Genomic DNA, 24,231 nt, shown 5'->3' on the forward strand with positions numbered 1-24,231 from the left:
TTTTTCATATAACCCTTATTATGTCAAGACATGTTTCTTGTGTTCCTGGTCTCCCTCTCCCTCTTCCTTGCCCTCGCTCTCTCCCTGTCCCTCCCCTCTCTGTCATGTCTCACTGGGCTGACATGGAACTCACTATGTACACCTCCTACCTCTGCCTCCCAAGTGCATCAAAAGCAGGTACCACTACACACTAAATATTCCTAGGGTTTTTAACTAAAAAAAAAAAAGGTTTATTTGATTTTAAGTGTATGAGCATTTGTCTGCATATATGTCTGTGTGCCATGTGCTTGCCTGGTGATTGCGGAGGCCAGAAGAGGTCATAAGATCCCTTGAAACTGGAGCTACACACAGTTGTGAGCCACCATGTGGGTGCCAAGGCTAGAACCAGGTTCATCTATCAGAGTAGCACTTGCGCATACCCACTAAGCCAACTCTCCAGTCCTTAGTTCTAGTTTCTTAAAGGCTTTTATCATGAAGAAATGTAGAACTTGGTTGTAGGATATTTATTTTCTGTTGAGATGATGACATAGCTTCTGTCCTTAAGTCTATTTATGTCTGAGTTATGCTTAAAGGCTTGTATATGTTTAGCCAACTTAGCATCTGTGGAAGAAATCAGTTTGGTCATTGTTCTCACTTGATCTCTGTTGCTGCGATTCAATATTTTCACCAAAAGAAACATAGGGTAGAGAAGGATTTATGTGGATTGCACCTTCAGGTCTCAGTGCATCATCCTTGAGGGAAAGCAGAACAGGAAATCAGTCAGGAACTTGATGCAGAAACTATGGTGCTTGTTGGCACCACACACAATGGTAATAAGACAGTCCTCCACAAATGTACCCATGACCATATGATTCAGGCAATATCTCAATCAAGGCTTCTCCTTTTAGGTGACTCTAGGCTGGGTCAAGTTAATAGTTAACGCTAACTAGGACAATCATAGTGTGAGATGACCTCAGATCTCACAATGTGTTCTCCGGTGTTCTTTGCAAGAAATATTTGAGAATTTTTACATGTATGTTCATCCTGGAAATTAATCTGTAGTGTTCCTTCTTTGATGTATCCTTATGCAGTGTTGGTATTGTGGTCATAACTAGTCTTGTAGAATGACTTTGGTAGTATTCCTTCCGTTTCTATATCATGAAACAGTTTGAAGAGCATTGGTATTAACTTTTATTGAAAGTCTGATAAAATCTGGCAGGGAATTCATCTGGACCTAGACTTTTCCTTATTTTTCATTGTTCTTATATTAACTACTGCCCAGATCCTTGACTGCTGTAGGTCTGTTTAAGTGGTTTAAATCCTCTTGACTCAATTTTGGTAAGTCAAATGTATGTAAGAATTTCTATTTAGATTTCCCAGATTTTTTGAAAGTATAAATTTCCAAAGTAGTACATAATAATTCTTAATAATTCTCTGTTTTTTCATTGGAATTTGCAGTAACCATTTTTATACCTCTAATTTTATTAATTTGGATGTTCTCTTTATTTTGGTTATTTGATTAGGGATCTGTCCATCTTGAATTTATTTTTCAAAGAATTAACTCTTTGATTAATTCTATGCATTATTCTTTAGGCCCCATTTCATTAATTTCTGCCCTGATCTTTGTTGTTTCTCTCCCTCTGATGCTTCTGGATTAGCATGTGTTGTTGCTTCAATGGTCCTTCGGGGAGTGTATTGTTCAGTCTCTATTTAGTTTTTCTTACTATTGATTTCTACCTTTATTGCACTATAATATAATAGTATATGAAATTATTTTGACTGTTTTGTATTTGGTAAAGCATGATTTGCAGACTAGAATGTGATCTACTTACATACAGAAAGACAGCAGGCTGCTGACAAAAAAAAAAAGAGAGAGAGAATATTCTGTTTTCGTTGGATAAAATATTCTGCAGCTATCTGTTAAGTCCATTTGATTAATGATATAGATTAATTCTGTGAATTCTTTGGTGTATTTAAGTTTGGATGAATCTAGAGATAAGAGTGAAATAATGAAATGATCCATTATTATCATATCAGGACCACTCTATCCTGTATAGCCATTGGTGTTTGTTTTAAAAAATTAAAGGTCTATTAGTTGGTGCATTTTTATTTATGACTGTTTTATATTCTTGGTGGATTGTTTCCTTTAGTAATATGTAATGCCATTCATTCTTTCTCTCTCTGACTCAAGGCAGTGTAAGTCAGTTTATCTGCCATCAGAATGTCTATGCAAGACAATTTTAGTTTTCATTCACTTGATAGATTACTTTTTACTCTATGATTTTCAGCCTGTGAGTATCTGCCACTAAAGTGTGTTTCTTAGAGACAACAGAAGTTTGCATCTAGCTTTTTAAATCCAATCAGTCTATATGTCTGTATTAGTGAGATGAAGCCATTTACATTTCATTTTATTATATAAAGATTTCCTAATTTCTGTAATTTGATTATTGTTTTGCTGATTGGCTAGATTATTGCTTGTTCTTTACATTCTCTTCTGTTAGTGTCAAGAATCAGCTGCCTTACTGTGGAACATGATGGATTCCCTCCTAGCTCGCCTTCATTCTGTCAGTCTCCTCCTGAAATGTGTGCTTTCCCATCCTCTCATGATAAAGAATGCCATTCCCCTTCCTCTGTGTATAAAATTCCTGTACATCTCTTTGGCAGTGCTGACTTAGTGGCCAGAAACTGCTTTATTTGTACTTATCATTAAATGTATTAATTTCTCCATTATTTTTTAACTAGCATTGGTAGATATAGCAGTCTTGGTAGGCAATTGCGGTCTAGGACTGAGTTATATCATTGATAGATCAGATACTTGGCCTCTGGGTGTCACTCTCTTGCAGCTGTTGATGATGTGTCTTTGCCTTTTAGTTTTGACATCTTGAGTATATGTTATGAAGTTCTCTGGTCATATCTACGTAGGATTCTAAATGTTCCTTGTGTTAAAATGTGTTTGTCTTCCTCTAGTTTTGGGAAATTTACTGTTAACATTTTTTTTAATGGTCTCTATGCTTTCTTTTATTCTTTGTATTCTTAGTTTTGTTTTTCTCGATTTCAACTTCATTTATGATTATTGCAGGTGTGCAGTGTCACCATGCACGTGCCACTAAATGCATGTGGAGGTGAGAGGACAACTGTGTGGAGTTGGATCTCTCTGTCCACCTTTATGTGGGCTCTGGGTCACCAGGCTTGTGCAGAAGTACCCTTACCTGCTGAGCATCTCTCTGGCCTGGTCTGTCTCTGTATCACTAAATGCCATGGCCATGCTATCCCTTCCGCATTTGATACTTTCATTACTAGAACAGTGTTTTTTTTTTTTTTTTCCACCTGTCCTGATATCCTTCCTTCTTCTCCGTTGGGTCTATGTATGTTTTCCACTGTGGTTTTTTTATTTGATTTGCTAAGTGTTTCCCTTTTAGAACTTCTCTTTTAAAAAATCTGTTTCCTTGCTGAAATTTTCTTTCATGTTGCTGGCTTTTTTTCAACTCTATGACTGATTTCTAATCCATATTTTGACACTTCATTCTCTGTTGCTGATTTTCTTTTCTGAGTCTGAACTGAATTCATCTGCTTGTTTATATTTTCTCTCAAGTCATTGATCAACTTTACCACAAAACCCGTAGGAAGGAACCAAACTGAAGCCATTTTGAGTAAAGCTTCCATTTTGAATAGGGGTCAAATAAAGTTTAAGTTTCCAAGACCTCCCTAGGTAACTGACATCCTGGTTGGCAGAGAAACACCTGTATGTGAATAACTGACATGCTGGCTGGCAAGTTGAGACATGAATGCTAGACAAGTAATCCTAGCCAAGTCACCTCACCAACCAATGAGAACAAGATAAATGTACCACATAGTGAAATGTTCCTAAGAAAGTCCCCCTTTCCTAAATCCTGATTGGTGGAAAAAATGTAACTGTAACTTAGCATCGATGTTTGTGGTTTTCAAGTCTCTGGGTCAGCCTCCATGTCTGTTCTATGTCCCTGATCTATCAGTAGTGGCTTGATTACAATAAATCTTTGTTGTCTCTTGATCTGGTGTTTGAGTCATGTTGGATCTAAGCAGATGCCATAAAAAAAAAAACCTTTGAAATCTTTATCTGAAATCTTTCTTACTTCAGCATCTTTCATTTTAGGAACTGAGGAGTTAAGAACTTTTGTAGGCACCACATTACCTTTCCTTTTCTAGGCTCTGCATTTCTGGGTTACAGTCTATGCGTCTGTTGGTTAGTAAAGGCTTCTGGATTCTGGCAGTAGACATGTAATCTCTTCAATAACACTCAACGAGGAAGAAATAAACTCCTGTGCCAGCAACATCAACAAACAACATATGGAAATACACTTATGGTGATGTATTTATATGTGTATGTATGCCTGTGTATGTGTATGTATACACATCTGTGTCTATGTGTGTGTGTGAGGTGTAGGGGTGTGTGTGTGTGTGTGTGTGTGTGTGTTCAGTTTGATGGGATCTATAGTCACCTCCGAGATAAATCTCTAGGCATATCTATGAGAGATTTTCTAGATTAGGTTAATTGACTACCCTGGCTGCTGGACTGAATAAGAGAGAAAGTGGGCTAAGTACCAGCATTCCTCACCCACTGATTGTGCATGCCATGTGCCCTGCTATTTCCAGCTTCTTCCACCATGCCTTCCTTGCCACTGTGAACTATATTCTCAAACTCTGAGCCAAACCAAACCCTTCCTTTCTTAAATTGCTTTTGCCATGTATTTGTTCAGCAAGGAGATAAGCAACTAGCATAACACTCAAAGTCAACTGCAATTCACTAATATGCACCAATGACCACGAACCCAAAATAACAAAACTCTTATAGCTTGTGCAATGAAGTTACAAATCAGTTAAGTGTGGAAATAATGAGTGAAATTTGAGGAGAAAGGGAAACCTGGTGAGCAGCAAGGTTAAACACATGAAAAAGAGAGACCACAAAGAATGGGAAAGAGCATTAAAGACGGGGAGAGAAAAGAAAATTATATAGGATGCAGTGATTTGAATGAGAATGGTCCTCAAGAGTCTCCTATGTTTGAATGCTTGCTCCCTAGTTGGTAGAACTGTTTGGGAAGGATTAGCAGTTCTGTCATTGTTGGAAGAGGCATGCGTGCCGTTGTTGGAGGAGGTATGTTACTGGAACTGGACTTTGAGATTTCAAAAGCCCATGTCAGGCATTTTCTCTCTTCTCCTCCCTTCTCTTCTCTCTCCTCTCTCTGTTCTCTTCTCTCTGTCTGTATCTCTGTCTCTCTGTCTCTCTGTCTCTGTCTCTCTCTCTCTCTCTCTGTCTCTCTCTGTCTCTCTCTGTCTCTGTCTCTGTCTCTGCACCAGGGTTGCTGTATCACCATGTAAATTTCAGCTACTGCTCCAGTGTTATGCCTGGCTATCTGATGCCAAATTTGATGCCATGATGGTCATCAAAAACAAAATTAGATAAATGTAGGAAGGAGAATAATAATAAAACCATCAGTGTTAAAGAAAAATGTCAATAAGTCAAAGTCAAAGTACTACTAAATGTGGGTGGTAGGGACAGAGGAAATACAATAGGCTAAAAGAAAAGGGAAAGAAAAATATAAAGAAAAAATTCTCAGTAGTGGGAAAATAAACAGAATTTGATAAATAGATGAAGGGGAAACAAAAACGTTAAAATATAAAACAATACAACAAATTAAACCCTTTCTTTAAAATGTTTAAGTAAAACAGAGAATCCCACTAAAAAGAACAGAACAAGGCTGAGAGGAGGGGGCAGTCGATTGGTTACTGGGTCCTAAAACACTGAAGCCTGCTAGTTCTGAGCAAGCTGGTCAGCTGACCTTGTGAGTTCTGTGTCCCTTTGGTGTTTGCTGTTGCTGCTGAGTCTGTACTAGACAAACTCACATATCCGTCAGAGTTGTCTCCAGAGAAGCCATTTTCCTCCTTTGAGTATCAGGCACCTCAGCCTAGTTTGCCTTCTTTGGGCTAGATGGGGGTTAGTCTTTCAGCTTCCCAAGACTCCCAGATCTTATGCTCTGGTGACACTGCACCCAAGGGGGTGTCTCTCTCCCAGGTATGTTGGAAGTGTAGGAAGTAATGACAACACTCAGATGTGTACAGACAGACAAATGACCTGCCTTTGTACTTTCAAGGTTCCCTGAGTATTGATCACTCTGCTGGGGAAAGGCTGCTGTCAACGTCAGAATCCACAGGCTCTGCAGCAGTGGATGACAATAACTATGTGGCTCCATAATTTGACCCGATTCTGACTCAGGCTGAAAGCCATCAGACTCCAGGCATTCTTACTTGACGATCTATATACCTGGGCACCAAGGATAGGGCTGTCTCTCTTCTGCCTACAGTCTCCAGCCTGAGTGAGCCTCCTGGTGCCTTCACCTTCCAACCCTTCACAGTCTGGCTCTCCTGCTCTCTAAGACTCTCCTCCTTTGTGACTTCCCTCACCCAGGGACTGTGACAGGCCACTAAGAGTCTTTCTAACCTGTGGTTGGTCCCTAATCTCAAGCCATTAGGGTAGCTCAGCTGTTAACAGTAAAAGGACCTGCACCCAAGGGTAACAAAAATGGAACTCTCCTCGGATGAATCACTGTCTTGCCAACATCTGCAACTAAATTTGAGGCTTGTGGGAAGGGAGGGCTTGTTTTGAAGGTAGGCCTGCCTGTCTTCTCAAGGACTTCCGAGTCAGCTTTCCCACCAGGGATCAATGCCAGTGCAACTGTACTGCAGTTCTGCTTGTCTCTCGGTGTCATGGTATGTCTTCCCCACCCCCACCCCCATCTTTCCCAGTACCCTTTACTTTCTTCAAGAGCTTCTGAAGCTTTTATCGCTGTTTCTCTCATTGGAATAAAGTCTGTAGTTTGTTTTCAACAAATAAAGCTTGTTTGTTTGTTTTCTTCTGAACGGCTTTTTCTCTGTTCTTCAGAGGAGGGAGTCTTTAGCATCTAACCAGGAGGAGAGCAGCATTACCTGTTCCTGCCCCACCCCCACCCCCTACTTACTGGGCAATCCTTCCCTGTATCTGTGTCCCCTGTCCTCCTCCTTTGCTTCTGCCCCAGCTGTGTGTGATGGCCTCTCCACCTGCCTCCTGGTTTGAGCTGTCATTTTTACAGTGAACCTCCACCTCCATACACACACACACACACACACACACACACACACACACAAACACACACACACACACACACACACACACACACCCCAAGAGCCTCCTAGCACACAGGAGGTGAGTCTTTTATGATCTCACACCTAAAAGTGTAGCTGTCCTATGCTCCTGTAACCACAATTTGGACAAACCAATTTGTAAGCAGTTCTCTTTAGGAAATAAAACCCACCATTCCCCTGCACTTCCCAGTGCTGCTTTTGCTTGACGGATGCTCTCAGATTCCCAGTTCTTCACATTTATCCTTTCTTTCCAGGGTTTTTTTTTTTTTTAAAAAAAAACAAAAACAAAACAAAACAAAACAAAAAACCTCCTCATTCACTGTGATCATTGATTTCTTACCAGCATTCCTTAGTATATTTTATCTTTTTCTCGCTCACTGTATGTTTAATAAGCCATTGGCATATCAAACTGGAACCATTCTGGTTCTAGGGAATTCTCCTTATGTGGTTTATCTTATGCTGTCTCTCCTTTCTCTTTTCCTTGTGGTCTCCTCTGTCTATATTTGGATGTTGGTTCTTGAAGTGGAAGTTTCTGGTTTATTTGGAGACTCGGTTGTATCCTGTGCTGTTTTTCTGGAGACTGTCTTATGAGAGGATGTTCTTGTTAAAACAGACATGTGGGAGGATGGTTTGCTGAGAACATACACACGATATTTTCTGGAAGCTGCCTGGAACAGGGTCATGTAGTGTTTTGCTGAAGTAGACGCCTGAGAGGACATGTGATGTTTGAATAGGGTGTGAGTATAACCCAATAGACAGTGGTCGATGCTGTGACATTGGTTCACCTTGCCATTCTTTGCTGGTTTTTTGTTTGGTTTGGTTTGGTTTGGTCTGGTTGTTATTTGTTTGTTTGTTTGTTTGTTTGTTTTGACAGGGTTTTTATGGGTAGCCTTGGCTGTTCTGGAACTCACTCTGTAGATCAGGCTGGCCTTGAACTCAGAAATCTGCCTGCCTCTGCCTCCCAAGTGCTGGGATTAAAGGCGTGTGCCACCACTGCCCAGATATTTTGCTGGTCTTCACTGGGCTTTGCTTCCTTTCATTTTCACAGACTGTGGCATTGCTTCACCTTGCCTTCTTCCCTGATCATTTGTTGAGACTTCACAGAGAGAAATTCACCAAAGAACTTCTGATATTTTGGTGGCTTCTTGCCGCTTCTGGGGACTCAAACCCATAGGCAATGCCTACTGGTTTCTTCTGGATCGAATGAATGGTATTTGCAAGTAGATGGAGTTATCTACTGCTGCTGATTCATGTGAACCAAACTGCTGATATCCTGACAACAAGGACTGAAATGGAGCCAAAAAAAGAAAAAAGAAAGAAAGAAAAACTAATCCGTCTTTTGTCTTATTAACATTTCCTTTTCACTACCTCTGGTGGGTGGTGGGCTAGAAGGGAGGTATTTAAGAGCCCCTATTAAAGTAGGTTTTGAAAAATCTAAGCCTACAAGTCCTACTGTCTAAATCTCTGATTTTAAAACATATTTTTTCTCTATTACTCATGTCTTTGTTAGTATATTAATGATTGTATATTCTGAGAGGCTTCTTAGGAAAATACATTTATGTCTTTCTTATTACTTATTTGTTTAGAGTGTTGGTTTCTCTGAGATCAAATGTCTGACGATCTTTAATTGTCCATTCATGTAATGGAAATACAGTGACCAATCTGATTAAAAAGAGTCGAAGTTCTGCATCAAGCTGGGCCTGTTGATGGCTTTGCTGTAGTGAGAACCTACTTGACCATGAGAAACAGTCCAGAGTTATGGCATAGGGGGTGGAGCCTAGGAGCCAGACAAGGGGAGGTCGGGAGTCTTACTGTTTAAGGTGACGGTTTCCTTTTTCCCTGGTTCCAGTCCTCCACACTCTTGTGCTCGCCAGTCCCGAGTCTCCCTGACTCAAGCAGCCTCCCTCCTCTTTGGGCAGGCGATCCACGTGGTTCTCTGAGTGAGGATGGTTAAGTGCAGGTCCACGCTCTGCCTCTGGTCTCTCCTCTGAGACTTACCTGGCACCCTTAGTTTCTGAGTTTCTTCCCCAGTTCTGGAGCAGCTCCACTCTCTGGCTATTGCCCTTTCCTCTCTCTGCATTTAGGTTTCAGACGTCCCGGACCTACCAGGACTGTTGCCCTTTGACCTCTGCTTTCCATCTTGATTTTTTTTTCCCATTTTTCTTTGACTTCCTTGATATTTTGCGCTATAATTTTATCCCTTTGCTGGGATTTTAATGAGGTTCTGGAAGAAAGCACAGAGTAACACCTATTCAGACTCCAAGTCACCAGAATTCTTTCCTCTTTTCTCCTTGCAGAAAGAGAGAGCAGCCTGGTGATACCTGAAAAGCCACAGGATCGAGTCAGGTATGGTTTTCTTGATGGATATCTCTGTCAGTTCTCAGCCCAAACCAATACTAAACGATACTGCTCCTATGGTTTACAATGTAAACTTCTAAAAATATGCATGTTTATTTTATTTACGTGGATGTGGATGTCTGTAGAGGACAAAAGAGAGCACCAGGTCCTCTGAAGCTGTGGTTCCAGGGGACCAAGTCACCTAACATGGCTGCTGAGAAATGAATTCTTAGGCTTTGCCAGACCAGCAAGTGTTCTTAACTGCCCAACCTTCTCTCCAGCCCCACATTTTATGTCATTTAATTTAGAAAGGGAATTACTTGTTTCTCTTATAATAAATGGTTTTAGGAAGAATGTGGGAAATTGTTGAGCTCTTGCTATTAAACCTAACTTCAATGTACCTATAATGAACTGGTCTATTTTTATTTGTATTTTTTTAATGGAAAATGTGCTATTGATAAAATAAGCATAAACCATTATAGGTCATAAAACTCCAAGCATTTTAGGAGAACATAAAAGTAACTGTATCTAAGAAAACTGAGTTAGAAACAGAGCCTCTGTATCCTTTCTTTCTTTTTCTTTCTTTCTTTCTTTCTTTCTTTCTTTCTTTCTTTCTTTCTTTCTTTCTTTCTTTCTTTCTCTCTCTCTCTCTCTCTCTCTCTCTCTCTCTCTCTCTCTCTCTCTTTCTTTCTTTCTTTCTTTCTTTCTTCCTGTCTGCCTACCTGCCTTCCTTCCTTCCTTCCTTCCTTCCTTCCTTCCTTCCTTTCTTTTTATAGATTTTATATTTTGATTCTTAATTCCGTGTACATGGGAGTTGAGGAGCACGTGAGCACAGTGCCCAGAGAGACCAGAGAGGGTGTCAGATCTCTGCCCCCAATGGTGGATTCTGAGAGGTTATGAGCTTTGCAGTGATTTCTTGCTGGGAATAAAAACTGGTCTTCTGGAATAGCGGCAAACCCTCTTGAGCTCTGAGCCATCTCTCCAGCCCCCAGTGTAGCTTTTAAGGAATAGCCTGGCAAGGTAGCATTAGGTTGGCTTTGAAGAGCTGAGCAAGATGCACTCTACAGAGTCTTCTAAATTATAACTACTTGGTATAAGTGTTCCAGCCCTGACTTTCTTGAACTCTAAATTTAAAGCCAATTAGCTAGTGTGGAAATCATCGAGCTTGATTTAGCCCTGGTTTCCTTGACTGGCAATTACAGAGAAGGGAAGCATACTTCAGCCACTTAAGTAGCTTCTGTTTATGACATGGTCCTGAAAACATGAAGAAAGCTCATGTACAGTCCAGAGAGTGAGGTCTGCTTGGCTGGGGCTCAGTGAAGGCGTTGCTGTCCACTTAGCATGTCATGAGTCTAGAGCACCTTCCCCATCCTGCACAGAACATACTCTGTTCAGCACTGTCAAGTGCACACAGGCGGTTTTATCATCTATAAAACATGAGTATCCCTGAAACAGCAAAAGTTCTTTCTGCTTGTGGTTTAACTGTTTTCGGGATCCATCCCAGAGACCAGCCAGTCCAGAGGACCAGATCAGAAGATTATCTCTGGTCTGGTTTCAGCAGTTCCTCTGAACATGGACAAGGATAGATGACCCAAAATCAGGTCTGGTTTACCAAGCTCTCTTCATGCAACCCTGAATTCTCTAAAGAAGCCTTCAGATAGGACACCATTGGGGCTAGAGAGTCAGGACTTCAGTAACAATCCGTTTATGATATATATCATAATTAGATTGGTTGTATGGGTTCCAGTGATTGCTCCTGATATGCTATGTTCAATTGTCTCTTCTCTCTTTTACTTGTTCTTTACTTATTGGTGTTTGTGTGTTCAGGTGGCGTGTGTGTGTGTGTGTGTGTGTGTGTGTGTGTGTGTGTGTGTGTGTGTGTGAGAGAGAGAGAGAGAGAGAGAGAGAGAGAGAGAGGAGAGAGAGAAATGAAGAAAGAGTAGGCATGCCATGCATTTGGAGATAAGAAGAGAACTTTTGGGAGTCACTTCTCTCCTACCTTGGTGAGGCAGGGTCTTAGGATCTCTCTTGTTTCTGCTGCTGAACAGTGTACTCAGGAAAGGTGGCCAGTGAGCTTCAGGGTGATTCTTCTGTCTGCTTCTCCTTTAAGAGGGCTGGGGTCACAGATGCATACTACTACATCAGTTCCCCCCTCCCCCGGTCTCCAGGGGTTGAACTCAGATCCACTGAGCCACTGTGCTGGCCCCTACTTTTTAGTTTGAAATAAGACATCACAATGAGGTCTTGTAGAGGTTATTCAAAGAGATATACCACTCCTAGTATTATGATATCCAATCCACTGGAACTTCATGAGCAGGAAGAAAAGCATATTTATAGAAATATATTCCAGAGGTTAAGCCTCTGAATACAAAAGAATACAAAACTCAAGCAGAGTATGATCAACTGCATGGAACATGGCATGGGGTTCTGCTGAACTAGGGGATGTAAGGACCAAAGTTTACCTGTAAGGCCTACTTGCCCAAAGGCAGATACGTCCCGAAATGCTGGGGGCTGTTGTTTATGGAAGATAACAAGCCACTTGTTTTTGTTCCCCTGAACAAGTTTGTTTGACCAATGGCACCAGATGTGCTTGATCACCCGTGGGCAGGGAAGAAAGACTGTGGCCTTTTTAAGCCTCTGCAAGCTGTGACTCATCACCATTTTCTGGAACCCCAGAATGGACCCAGCCAGAGTTCATTATCCTGGCCAATATTTAAAGTTTGCTTCAAATTTAGCTAAAAACTATGGAACTGGCCTTCTCTTAAGACTCTCAGGTTTAACAGGGTTTCTGTTGACGTTAAACTTGTACAGTCAGCTGGAATTTTTGCATATTGTGTAGAATACCACTCACCAGTTGCATGGCAGGCTTTTCCACCCATACAAGGACCAGTACTTTATCTGTATCTTTAAAATTCATTCTCTGAACATACTATCCTATAGCAGGCACTACGCCCCAATGATGGGTACACACCCTTACAAAATGTGATCCCTAAACTCATGTGCCTTGTATTCTAGAGTGCAGAGCTCTTTTGCAAGAGAAACAGCAGGGAAAAGGACAGTGTAGGAAACATCTTCCATCAGATGTCCAAGGCACAGGTCAAATACTAGTAGTGTAGCTAAGAAGGAATTTGAAGAATGCTAAGGTCAGAGTGAGTTCTATTTAAATGAGTCACTTTGAGCAGAAGCGTCCTCCCTGACAGCCTTTTCTCTTCTTTCTAGGCTTCCTTTAGAAGTCTATAATTTTTTTTTTAGAACCAAGTCACCAGTCTCTGTAATCACATTTTGTATGTACAGTTTGGTGTCTTGTTGAGTTGTGACTGGTTTTTGTTGAGTTGCATTGATATAATGTAATAAGCACTGTGTCCAAGATGCCAAGGCAATACTGAGGAGAAATAGCTTCCTTGACAGGACATGGAAAGGAACATAGAGAGCCCAGATTCGAGGTCTCTTTGGTTTTCTTTGTTTGTTTTTGTTTTTGTTTTTCAAGGCAGGGTTTCTCTGTATAGCCCTGGCTATCCTGGAACTCACTTTGTAGATCAGGCTAGCTTTAAACTCACAGAAATTCACCTGTCTCTGCCTCCCATCAAAGCAGGACAGGAACTCTCCTGTGGTCTGGGGAACAAGGGCTTTCTTTACAGAAGGTGATACAAAAAAGCCTATGTCCCACCAACCGTTAACCACAGTAGTCCCTGCTCATCCACAGGAAGTGATCAAATTCCAAGATCCTATATATGTGTGTGTGTGTGTGTGTGTGTGTGTGTGTGTGTGTGTGTGAATTTTTCCCCTATAAAATCTGTTTTAGTCACTTGTCTTGTTGCTGTTAACAATACACCTCACAAGAACAACTTAAGGAAGGAAGGGTTTACTTAAGCTCACAGTCTGAGGGTAGAGACATAATGGTCATGGTGGCTGCTGGTCATATTGCAGACAAGAAGAGAGAGCAATAAGTGTTGCTGCCTGGTTGTCTTTTTCCTTTTATAAGATGTTTGGGGACACAGGACTAGAGAGGTGGCTCAGCACTTTAGAGTATGTGTTGCTCTGGCCAGAGGACCTGGGTACTATTCTGAGCATGTACATGGTAGATCTCAATCAATTCTAACTCTAGTTCCAGGGGATACAATGCTTTCTTCTGACTTCTGGAGACACCAGAAATGCACATGGTATATAATACATAATACATGAATGCAGGCAAAACACTCATATTTGTAAAGTTAAATAAATCTAAAAAATAAGTGATCTGAAACAGAACAATTATGACAACATACTGTAGTAAGGTACTGTGAATATAGTATCTCTGTGGCTTAAACTATTTTAGTGCCCTTTTCAATAAAACATAGATGAACTTCCACTCTCCCTGTCATGATGGGAGTTGACAAATGCCTAGGAGAAGAGGTGAAGCCGGGTAAATTTTACAGGCACCGGGACATAGATTAGCACTGCAGCAGTCCGTCTGATCGTCTAAATGGCTGTTGGGTGATAGATGGGCAGGAAGCACAACGAGAGTGGATATAGTGAAGGAGCAGCTAAGCCTCCTTCCAGCTGATAGAGTGAAAAGGCACAAGATCCATCCTGATGCCTAAACTGTGAGCAATTTAAAACTTTCTGGAACATTCCATTTAAAACTTTTGTGCCATAGTTAATCGCAGGTAACTAAACTACAGAGAACAAAACTGTTGCTAAAGAGGGAGGGGACTACTACAGAGTATTTTCTCACTGACAACCTGAGCATGTCCACATAGTACAGAGAACTTGAGAACTGGTAAGTGAATACAGATAGTGAAGACTCTGGGGACAGGAGGAATATTTTAAAATAAAATAAACATTTCTATATACACATTACTAACCGAATAGAAAAAAAGTCTTTGGGACAGCTCACCATCTTCTTGCCTCAGTGTCCCCGGTGGTGAGTTTATAGGGTGTGCCACCAGCAAGAAAAGGTTGTCACTGTAAGAGTACCACAATGTAACAAAAGATATGACACCTATCCCAAAGTCTTCAAAATATTTCTGAGATAAAATATGAAAGGTGTAAGGAGGATAAACAGCCAGCACTTGTTGCTTGAGAGACTCCATATTACATATGATGGGTTTTTCCCCCAGAGCCTTACTAGGCACTTACTTCTAACACTTCCCTAGGAGTATCTAACTCTTTCCTGGGATCATAAAAGGGCGAGAATAACAAGACAGGCAAGACAACAAACTGGGCTGACCTGATAGCAACATGTGCTGTACTAGAATGTTTCAATGAGCCTTGCTCTGACTGTATGAAGAATGTGTGTGTGCTCATGTTGATATGCATGCGTGTGCACATGTGTGCGTGTGTGCACATTCATGTGGAAACCAAGGGGAAGACACTGGATGGATTGTTCTATCATTTCCTATCTTATCACTTGGAGTCAAGGCCTCTCACTGAACCTGGAGCTTGCCACTCTTTGACTAGGCTAGTTAGCCAGGAAGCCCGAGCCATTTTACTGTCTTAGCCCCGCAACCATGTAGGGGCTGCATGTGCTAATCACAGCCATGCCAAGTTTTTACATTGATGCTGGAAACTGAACTTGGGTCCTCACACTCGTGTGGCAAATGTTCTTACACACACAGAGTCAGTCCTGGTTTAATCTTTGTAATTCCTGTTCCTATTCCTGAAATAAATGCCCTGGCCAGACAGCCTGAGCTCTCAGTCCTGCTCTCATTTAGAGATGGGTCTCCCCATATGTTGAGAAAGGGCATGAGAGGAGCTGAGGAGGCAAAGCCCTGGGGTGTCTCCCATGGCAGCCGTCATATACAACTGTTTGACTTCACCCAGACTTTGATGAGTAAGAGTATGGGCTGAAAGGAAGGTGGGGGTGATCTCTGACTAGAGACATTTTCACGGAAACAGAAGTGAAATATTATAAGATATTCAAGATTTATAGGAACTCCCACAAGATGGGGCTCTGAAGAGAGCAATGAGACACCGAAAGGAGGAGCTGGTTGTGGCCAGCTGATGAGGAGCCTTGAGCTTCGTTCAAAAGTGTTGAGACTTCATCCTTTAGAACTAGATGACAAATGTCACTTCTCAACAGAGGCATCACCCTCCCTGGCCTAAAGGGTATGAGGAAGGAAAACAGTTTGCAGCCCGTGAGAGAAGAGATGAGACAGCCACCGTGGGAAGCCAGCTGAGAAGACTGGTCACTCTGCATGATGATGACATGCTAAACCTGGCTCTTCTCATGCGTGGTCTCACCGACTACCTATGACCTCTTGAGAAAAGCCCCCTCTTTTTTAGTAATGAGCAAACAAATATGGAAAGGTGACATAACTCACCCACTCCCACAGCCAATAACTAATCGTGCCAGAGAGTTCACCCCGCTAATCCCAGACCCTGCAGTCTTAACGATGATGCTAAGCACTAGTTGGTGATGCAGGAGAAGTTTTCAACCAAAGTCTGAGCTGGGTATTACTTCTGTAAGACAGCATCACTGTTAATTTCATCTTGCAGGCAGTGAGCCCGCCTTTTCCCATCACTGGCTCCCTTTAAGTTGGTGTCTGCCCTTCCTCTTATAAACACTGTTTTGGAGATTGGTTTTCGTAATGGCTTCATCTTTCAATCTCTCTTTTCTGTTCCGAATTTCACCATCAGATCCTTAAAGGTCATTTTGGCTCCTCTGTCATAGTGTCACCTAAAGCCACATCTAAAATTACATTCATATTTTACTTCAGTCCCACACAATGTTTTCTATTAATAGAAAACTAGTCGTCTTCTGGACTTCAGGAAAGTGTTTGACCCCAACATTCCTTTGTGGCTCACACACCAGCCAACCAATCAGCTCTTTCTTCAGTGTTATCATGCTGTTGTCTGTACCTGTTCCTAACCCCAGCTCCGAGTATGGCTGAGGCTGTTTCTGGGCCTAGGATGCCACTTTCCTTTCTGCAGATCCCACCCCAAATGACTCCCCGATGACTTTCAAACAAAACTTTTATTATCTTCCTCCAAACAATTCAAATGCTCCTGCCTCTGTTAACTCTAAGGGAGTCCACGCCTTCATTACTATTTCTTAACTGATCCTACGGTTAGTCTTATAGAACTCCTCTCCCCCATATGTGAGATCCCTTTAGGAAACCCTTGCTCAAGCCCCAGGTTCCTTTCTTTTCCTACTTGGGAACCACTGATGGCTCTCCATTCTGATAAACCAAGGCTGCCAACCAATTTCAACTACGCTCTGCCTACATGCAAAGATCCTGGACAACCAAGCTTTTGAAGCGCCTCCAGCTGCTCTCAATCAGAACTCTCCACTGAACTCAGCTACCCCATGCCTAACTTCCCTTACTCGGAGATCCTCTGTGTGCACATGAATACACACTATACCCCACCCCGCCAAATATGGCTGAGGCTGTTCTGAAGCCTAGGATGCCTCCCTCCTTTTTGCAGACACTGCACCCCAAATGACTCCCTGATGACTTTCAAACAAAAGTTTTATTACCCTACTCCAAATTCTTTTGTTTATTGCCACTTCTAAAGAAGTATGGTCAATGTATCAAATTATCCAAATGTTGAACCATGCAGCACCTTATTATGGGAGCAGAGAAAGCTGTTCCCTTCACTCGCCCGGGGATATGTCTTATTTCAACAGAAAAATCAGCTCTGGTGTCCAGTTTAAACTTACAAATTTATATTTCCTCCTTTTTTCAGTGGGAGACAGTACTCAGTATGTTCTTGGTACTGGTGGGGACTACAAACATATTTTTATGTCGTTTATCTCATTAGCTTCATAGACTATCTGAATGATAGTAAATACAGTTACTGTCCTTTTATTTTAAAGGACTGTTTGCTTTATAGAATTGGAAATACAAATATTTAAGATATTCTTCTCTGTGTATTCAAGCTAACCATAGTTACACCTTTTACGGTAATATTTTTAATTATTCTGCAAGAAAGAAAAGAAATCCCCGGAGGGCTAACAGTTTGAAACTGAACAGGACACCCCTGGGAAGGGAGAGGGTCATGGGTCATCCTCAAACAGACAAAAGACAATGGAGACCGTTGTGCCTAAGGATAGTATATTTTCTCCGTGAGACGGTGTGTTGACAGTTTCCTTCCTCTTGGGTCATTGTTGTCTGCTAAGTGAACTGTGATTGCAAATTGATCCCAAGATTTTTCATGCAGCATTTATACGGTAGCCTTTCATTTCCTTGCTGCAAATTGCTGAAACATTTCAGGGGCAAATTCATGCAAATTTACGTTACTTTAGCATTTCTTTTGGTAGTGTGAACCTTGGCCCAGCGAGCGCTGGAAGCAGTAATAGTGATGGTTAATTGATTTTTTTTCACCCCGCTTCAGAGTTCTACTTACATGTGATTGGAAAAATAATAACACACTTGAAAACTGTTAGTCTTAAAATCAGGTGTCTCAAACTATGGCAGGCGAAGGCACTGGTTCATTTAAAGATTGCCCCGTTAATTTCAGAATTGAGCCAAATATTTACCTTAAGCAACTACGGCGGATCCATAAAACAAACAAACAAACAAAAAACAGTACCAATATATTTGTTTTAACTGAAAATGTGTTTCTTTGTCCAAAGAACCAAGAAGTTAAAAACTGGAAAACAGACATCAAGGCTATTACACCTGACACTTAAGCATCCACTCGCTCTGGTTAGCTGGTGATTTCACACAGCTGAACATTATCTCTGAGTGTTACTTTATTTACAGAGCTGTAATTTGCTATGTTCAACAAGTTTAGAGTAAAAATATGTAGAGGCACAGTTATTTCGAGTGTCCCACAGCTGCCATCTACTGCTTTGCATTGCCACCTTCACTCCCCTGTGAGGGCCCTAATGACAGGAACAGAGAGAAAAGTGTAGAAGGAGGAAAAGAAGGGTGAGTATCTCCATGGCACAGGGGCTAAGCGCTGTGTAAAAACTAATCTCCATTCCGATGCTTTATTCTCCCTAGAAGAGGAAAGAAAAACAATCACAATACATCTGCTATGACATTTAAGAAAGCTTTATTATAGAATAAAAACTACAACTCGAGTGCTTCCCTTAAAGCTACTCTTATATATCGGCATGAGGAAGATGTCTTAAAGCTTTGATTTCTTTTTACAGTGTGCACATAGGTGGGCATCTACTTTTGTTATTTAAAAATGAGTGAGATGGCTTGCCTTTTCTTGTCATACTTGTCAGTGTGAGATCAATGTGTTTGGTTCATTTATTAAGTGTCTGAGTCTTAGAGATGTGTGTCTAAAGCCTGGCATTGGACCACATGTCTGTAACCCCAGCACACAGGAGGCTAAGCGGGAGAATTGTGAGTTCCAGGCCAGCCTGCAATACACAAAGATCAAGACCTTCCAGGGACACAAATTTCTGGTCTCAAAAAAAAAAATGGAAAGAAACAAGAAGATGAAGGAGGAAGAGGAAGAGGAGGCAGGAGAGAAGAGAGTGTCATACGTTTTGTATCAGTCTAGATTGGCGTTATATTAGCTGAATCCTGTGCTCTGATCAGATCATTTTAAGGACAAGTTTACAAATTAAATACGGCCTTTTGTTTATATTTTCAGGGTAATTAAAACAATCTCATTTAATGATTACTACAAGACATGGTCTCAGATAGCCACGACAAAAGTCGCAGAACACTCCAGAAACCCATGTGAGTTGATGTAACCTTATTTATTATGTGTCCTTTTTAATCTTTTAATCTGTTGATTTTTCTTGGTTTGTCTTGCTGTCATCTCAAAACTAATTGACACATATCTGCTCTATAAGAGCAGTAAACGGTTCTATTGGCTGTCTGTACTATACTCTTCACTCAACAACTAGTAATTTAGTTCTTTTGTGCAGAGCCCCGACCTGAAGTCTGTTTAAAAGCCAGAAGGAAGGGTAGGCAATTGATGGGAGTTCTTAATCTTATGAGGTTTACTTAAGACCTTCTCCCTAGAAAGGAGGGTTCGCAGCAGGGTGGACCTTTCCATTTCAAACGCAGATATCCTCTAAGCCAGAGCCAGTGCTGTAGAGTGCAGAGCAAACGCAGCCGGAAAACATTGAAAGCTGAGGGTTGCTCAGTTACATCAATGTAAGAAAACATTTTCTGGGGACCACAAAGACAGACTCTGAGAGCTAGACAACTGGTTCCATTTAACTAGACTTTTAGAGTATATGTCATTGTTTGCCTCAAAGTAGGCTATCCAGTCTCCACACACAAGTGAGAATGTGGCTTTGCCCCAGCCCTCCTGCCAAATTGGCCCTGGACATTGTGAGATTAGAAGGGACTGCAGATTCCCGAGTCTGCACTGGCTTTTTATAGCCCTGTTCTTTCTTAGCTGTTACCGTCTACGTTCTCCTTGATGTGTACAGTACCCTGCACCCATGAGGATTTTTCTTTCTTTCTAAGTATTCTTTTGCCTCTTTCCTCAGTGAGGCCGTTTTTTTCCATCCTCCTCCCAATCTCTCTGAGAGTCCCTACCATGTTCTTCCCTAGTCAGCGACCGACCGCCAAAACCACATCTCTAGGCAGACCCTCTTCAGCAGTGCCGGTGTGTAGCCATGAGACTCACCTGCATATCCAGCAGGCTTTGCCATCTAAGGTATACTGAACCTAGTTCACCCTCCCACTCCCAAACATCTCCCTCCTTCCCTCTCTGCCTTAGGTACTGGCAGCTCACTATATTTGCATTTTCTTCAGTCTGAGACTTCTGAAAACAACACCACACCTCTTAATCTTTCTTTTTTTGTATTCTTGGTTTATCTCCTGCAACATTATACTTCTTCTGGCCCTCTCTTCCCTCGCGGTCACCGCTTTGATTTTGGGTCTCACTATTCATCGTCTCATTGTAAAGATTTCCTAACTATAGCAAAAGCTTGCACTTATTCTTTTAAGCATAAGTTAAGGCAAAAGTACTGCTAAGCTTAGCAGTTACAGGGCCAAATGAGATCATGTTGAAGAAGTCACGTGCTCTTGCAGGAAGTTGGTTATTGAGTATTTTGTGATTATATGTTATCATCCACACACACTAGTGGTTGTAAAAAAAAAAATCATTATGATAACACAGATATCAGCAACACTGTCAGTGCAGAGAATTTTTTGTGATATTAGAGTCTGTGGGTGATTAATTTTAAAAGCCTAGAGGCCCTATGCACCTTTAGCCAATCAGGTCAAGCACTTACTGTGTGCAAACTATGGAGGGACACATATGGATCTGGGGACAATAAATATTTGTTGTAAAAACCTGGTGTTGAGAGATATTAGCTCTAGGGACTAGGAGGCAAATTCCTCCTAACAGAACAAACAAACAAACAAAAACAGATTTTTGCAGGATGGTAGCATGTAAATACACAGTGGGCCTTAGAAACCTAATAACCCTAGGCAAAAGACACAATCATGCCAAAACTTGAGAAGGTTTGGGAATGATTGCTTCTTAATAAAAAAAATGATTTTAAAATGGAGGGAAATTATGGTGATTCCCCCTGATAATGGTTCCTCCCTCACAAGCATTTGGCTCCAGCGTGCTGAATTACGTTGTTTCTTCATCTGCCCGTCACTAACCCCGTCTGTAACTCATCCTCTGGGAAAGCAGGAGCCTGGGAACGGTTATCTTTAGCCCAGAAGAATTTCTGAGACTTTGAATCTAACCCTGGATGGCAGATTTCACAAGCCTACTGCCTCTTCTTCCCATGGAATCATTATAAAAAATGCTCCAAGAGTCTTCCTTCAAAAAGAGCCAGCACCTAGTTTACAAACGTAAACGGAGCCCTGACAGACTCTGCTGGCCTCGTTGTCTTCTGATAGTGCAGCTGGATGAGGGCCAACCCCCTCTTTTTTTAATGGCCTAATTTTCTGGCAGTAATGGAGATAAAGCTTTCAGATTGTAGAATGCTTCTTCAATGACTCAGAATACAAATACTCAGGAAACCTCTTTTAACTTCATCTATACACTTTTGTTTTTTATCGATGCTGAGATTATTAAAATCTCGTGCAGCTTTTCTAAGAGCTTTGCGTTTTATGGATAGGAGGTTGCTGAATTTTGATTTAGGTGTTAACACTTTTTCAGCTTTTCGAGCCACAAAAGCTATGTCTAGATATCAAGTCCATAACAATCATAGATGTATTCTTTGACAATACAGTCTTAGAGTGTGACTGTATATACTATGCTTTTAACTACCCCAGTTCATCATTGCTTGATTTATTCAAACCATATTTATTTACTGAACACCTTAATATATGTCATAAATAGCAATACATCTGCCTGAGGGGCTAGACATTCTTGTAACCCCCATCCCCTTTTTCAGGTAAAAATAATAATAAAACTAGGAGAAATCAGGTAATTTAACTAAGGTCATCTACATAGGAGAAAATCTCACAAACTGATAAGGAAGGTAAATTCTGGAGGCAAATTCCCATGACTTATCTTTGTTATCATTAACTGTGTGACATTGGTAAGTCTATTGCCCTCCTTGGCCCAGTTGCCTTGTTTATATAAAATGAGAATAATCACATACATTATAGGGCTGAAACACTTTGAGTGTGCCTCATGCCCAGAGCTCAGTGCACATGCCTACTCTCAATTATTAGCACTGTGGTCCAGAGTCTTAGACTAGACGGCTGGCTCTATATTTCCTTCCTATGGCACTATCCTGCCTTTACAATACGACAGCATATCATCACAGCATAGTGTGAGACTTTACAGTCAAACCCTGAAGGATTAGCAGAGTTTCTGAAATGTGTGTCACTGTCATTCACAATCACAGGAAATCAGATAGAGAAGTGTACCAGTGACCCCACTGTTCTCTGCCCGTCACTATAAAATGTCAAATAAAGGGTTTGGCAGAGAGAAAACCCATGCATATGGTTGTAGGAACAGCTCTTTAACGACAGAATATGATCCCCATACGGAAATGCTTACGTTCCAGGAAAGGAATTCCTGCGAGCTGCGAGCAGCGAGCAGCGTGCTGCGCAGCGCTGAGTGGAGGCTTCCTGGTACTTGTTGCTGTCAGCAGGCAAACCAAACAGCCTCCGGCATCAGGGGGCGCTTGCTTTTCACCCCAGGAGACTTTCATTCTTTGAGTCTTCCAAAGGCCCTTCCTTCCAGGCCAGAGGCAGTGCGCCTGCTTGCAGAGCCCAGTCTCTCAGCCACCGCTGCTCATTAGAGCCACCTGGAGAGCTTGTAAAGATTCCGACACAAAGGGCACACCCAAACCAACTCCATCAGAGCTGGCAGTAGGACTGGGTAGTGGTAGTTTTTGAAGGCTCCCCTGGTGATCATAACTGTGCAGCCACAGCTGGGATCACCATGATGTCAGAAGTTAGCGGCTCCTTAGCCCCGTGCTAGTTTTGCGACATACAGGTAAGTAAATTGAAGGAAGTGGCTAGTGGCTTAACTAATGGAACGCCATCTTTCATCCCTACCAATGAGCAAAGAATATTCACCCGACTTTTAGGTGCTCTGTGGCCGAATGAGATAGTATTGTATGCAAACAGAACACACTAGTGGAAGCTGTACCGTCTTTTCTGGATTCGACAGTCCATGCAGAGAAGATGGGCAACTTTTAAGTCGACTTCTGCATAGGCAGAACAAGTAGTAGGTACATCCTTATCAGTGATAGGGGGACCAAGTGACACACGAGAGCCTGAATTTTCCTAGATTTTGAGAGACCTAAATCAGGCCAAACCAGGATGCCTGGCTTCAGTGCCCACGATGAGGCAATGTTGGAAAATTTGTTAAAGACATTGTAACAGATTTAAGCATGAGAATTACAAGACAAATACACCTGAGTGGGTTACATGTTTCTCAAGAGAAAGCAGGAAAAATAAGGCGAAGGCATAGGCTTCTCAACGGAGCATGGCCATTGTCTCCGTATTATCCATTTTGGTGACTCTCAAGTTACATCTCAAAAGGTTGCTCTGAGGATCCAGGCCCCCTTTTGTTCTCCTTTGGTAAGTGAGATTGTAAAGTGGTTCAGGAGGAAGACTGGATGGAATTATAATCTGATAAAGGGAAACCAGAGTCCCTAGGGTTGTACAAGGAGTTTAGTACACATGCGTCCTTTCCCTGCAAATGGGGTTTCTGGGGAGATTCCTAGAAAATTACAGGTTTACAGCTGGGAAACGAGAAAGGCTTTAAGCAATTGTTAATTGGGCATTCTTGGTTTCCTGCTGGCAAGGGGCTTCAACTGAATTCCTAGGAGAGGAGTATTTTCTCTATTCTTATTCCTCCCACCCCACCCCATCTCTTCACACACACACTCTCTCTCTCTCTGCCTTTCTATCATGCTTCATTGTGTGTGTGTGGGGGGGGGGGGGGGGAATGTAGGCAGGCACCAGGCCCTGGGTTCTATCCCCACCACTGCAAAAACAAACAAATCCCAGAATGGAAACAACACTGTAATTTTCAAGAAAAAGAATTACATTATGGAAGAGAAAGGATTATGTGATGAAAGCCATGGAGGGACACTTTTCTGCCATAGCTTATAAAACTGTCCCACAAGCACTGTGAGGCAGTGATTTCACCCTTTAGAATTTAGGGTACAAATTTCAAGACCCCTCTGCCCCTTTGTGTCTCTCCTGTCCCCGTCCTCCCTGGGTTTCTTCTTGTCAGCATCAGTCTTTTGAACAGTTGGCTGGGTCCTGGAGACAAGAAGATAGGCATTGTGGGTAAGCTTTCTAAGGCGATTACCCGCAGGTGGTGTAAGGCAGCTGAGCAAAACAGAGAAACAACAAAACATAGAGGTGAGATATGAGAAATGTGAGAAGTGTAAAAGTCTCTAGGAAAGGACTGTGGTGCACTCATCTC

At 41.8% G+C, this 24,231-nt stretch overlaps 1 protein-coding gene and 1 long non-coding RNA gene across 2 annotated transcripts in view; one reads left to right on the forward strand and one right to left on the reverse strand.

The window, feature by feature from the left end:
* The window catches only part of Ube2u (ubiquitin-conjugating enzyme E2U (putative)), a 71,279-nt gene that overhangs the window by 26,383 nt on the left and 20,665 nt on the right, over nucleotides 1-24,231 (forward strand). The window contains exons 6-7 of the mRNA NM_001033773.4: nucleotides 9,432-9,480; nucleotides 19,006-19,094. Coding sequence (NP_001028945.2) covers nucleotides 9,432-9,480; nucleotides 19,006-19,094 — 138 coding nt within the window. The remainder of the gene's footprint in view (nucleotides 1-9,431; nucleotides 9,481-19,005; nucleotides 19,095-24,231) is intronic.
* Ube2uos lies at nucleotides 17,977-22,640 on the reverse strand. The gene is made up of 2 exons (XR_867958.2): nucleotides 22,345-22,640; nucleotides 17,977-18,397 (listed from the first exon to the last, which is right to left on the reverse strand). It is a non-coding gene; the product is annotated as a ubiquitin-conjugating enzyme E2U (putative), opposite strand (long non-coding RNA).

The sequence above is a fragment of the Mus musculus genome, chromosome 4 (genome assembly GCF_000001635.26).
Source record: "Mus musculus strain C57BL/6J chromosome 4, GRCm38.p6 C57BL/6J".
Taxonomy (NCBI): Eukaryota; Metazoa; Chordata; class Mammalia; order Rodentia; family Muridae; genus Mus; species Mus musculus.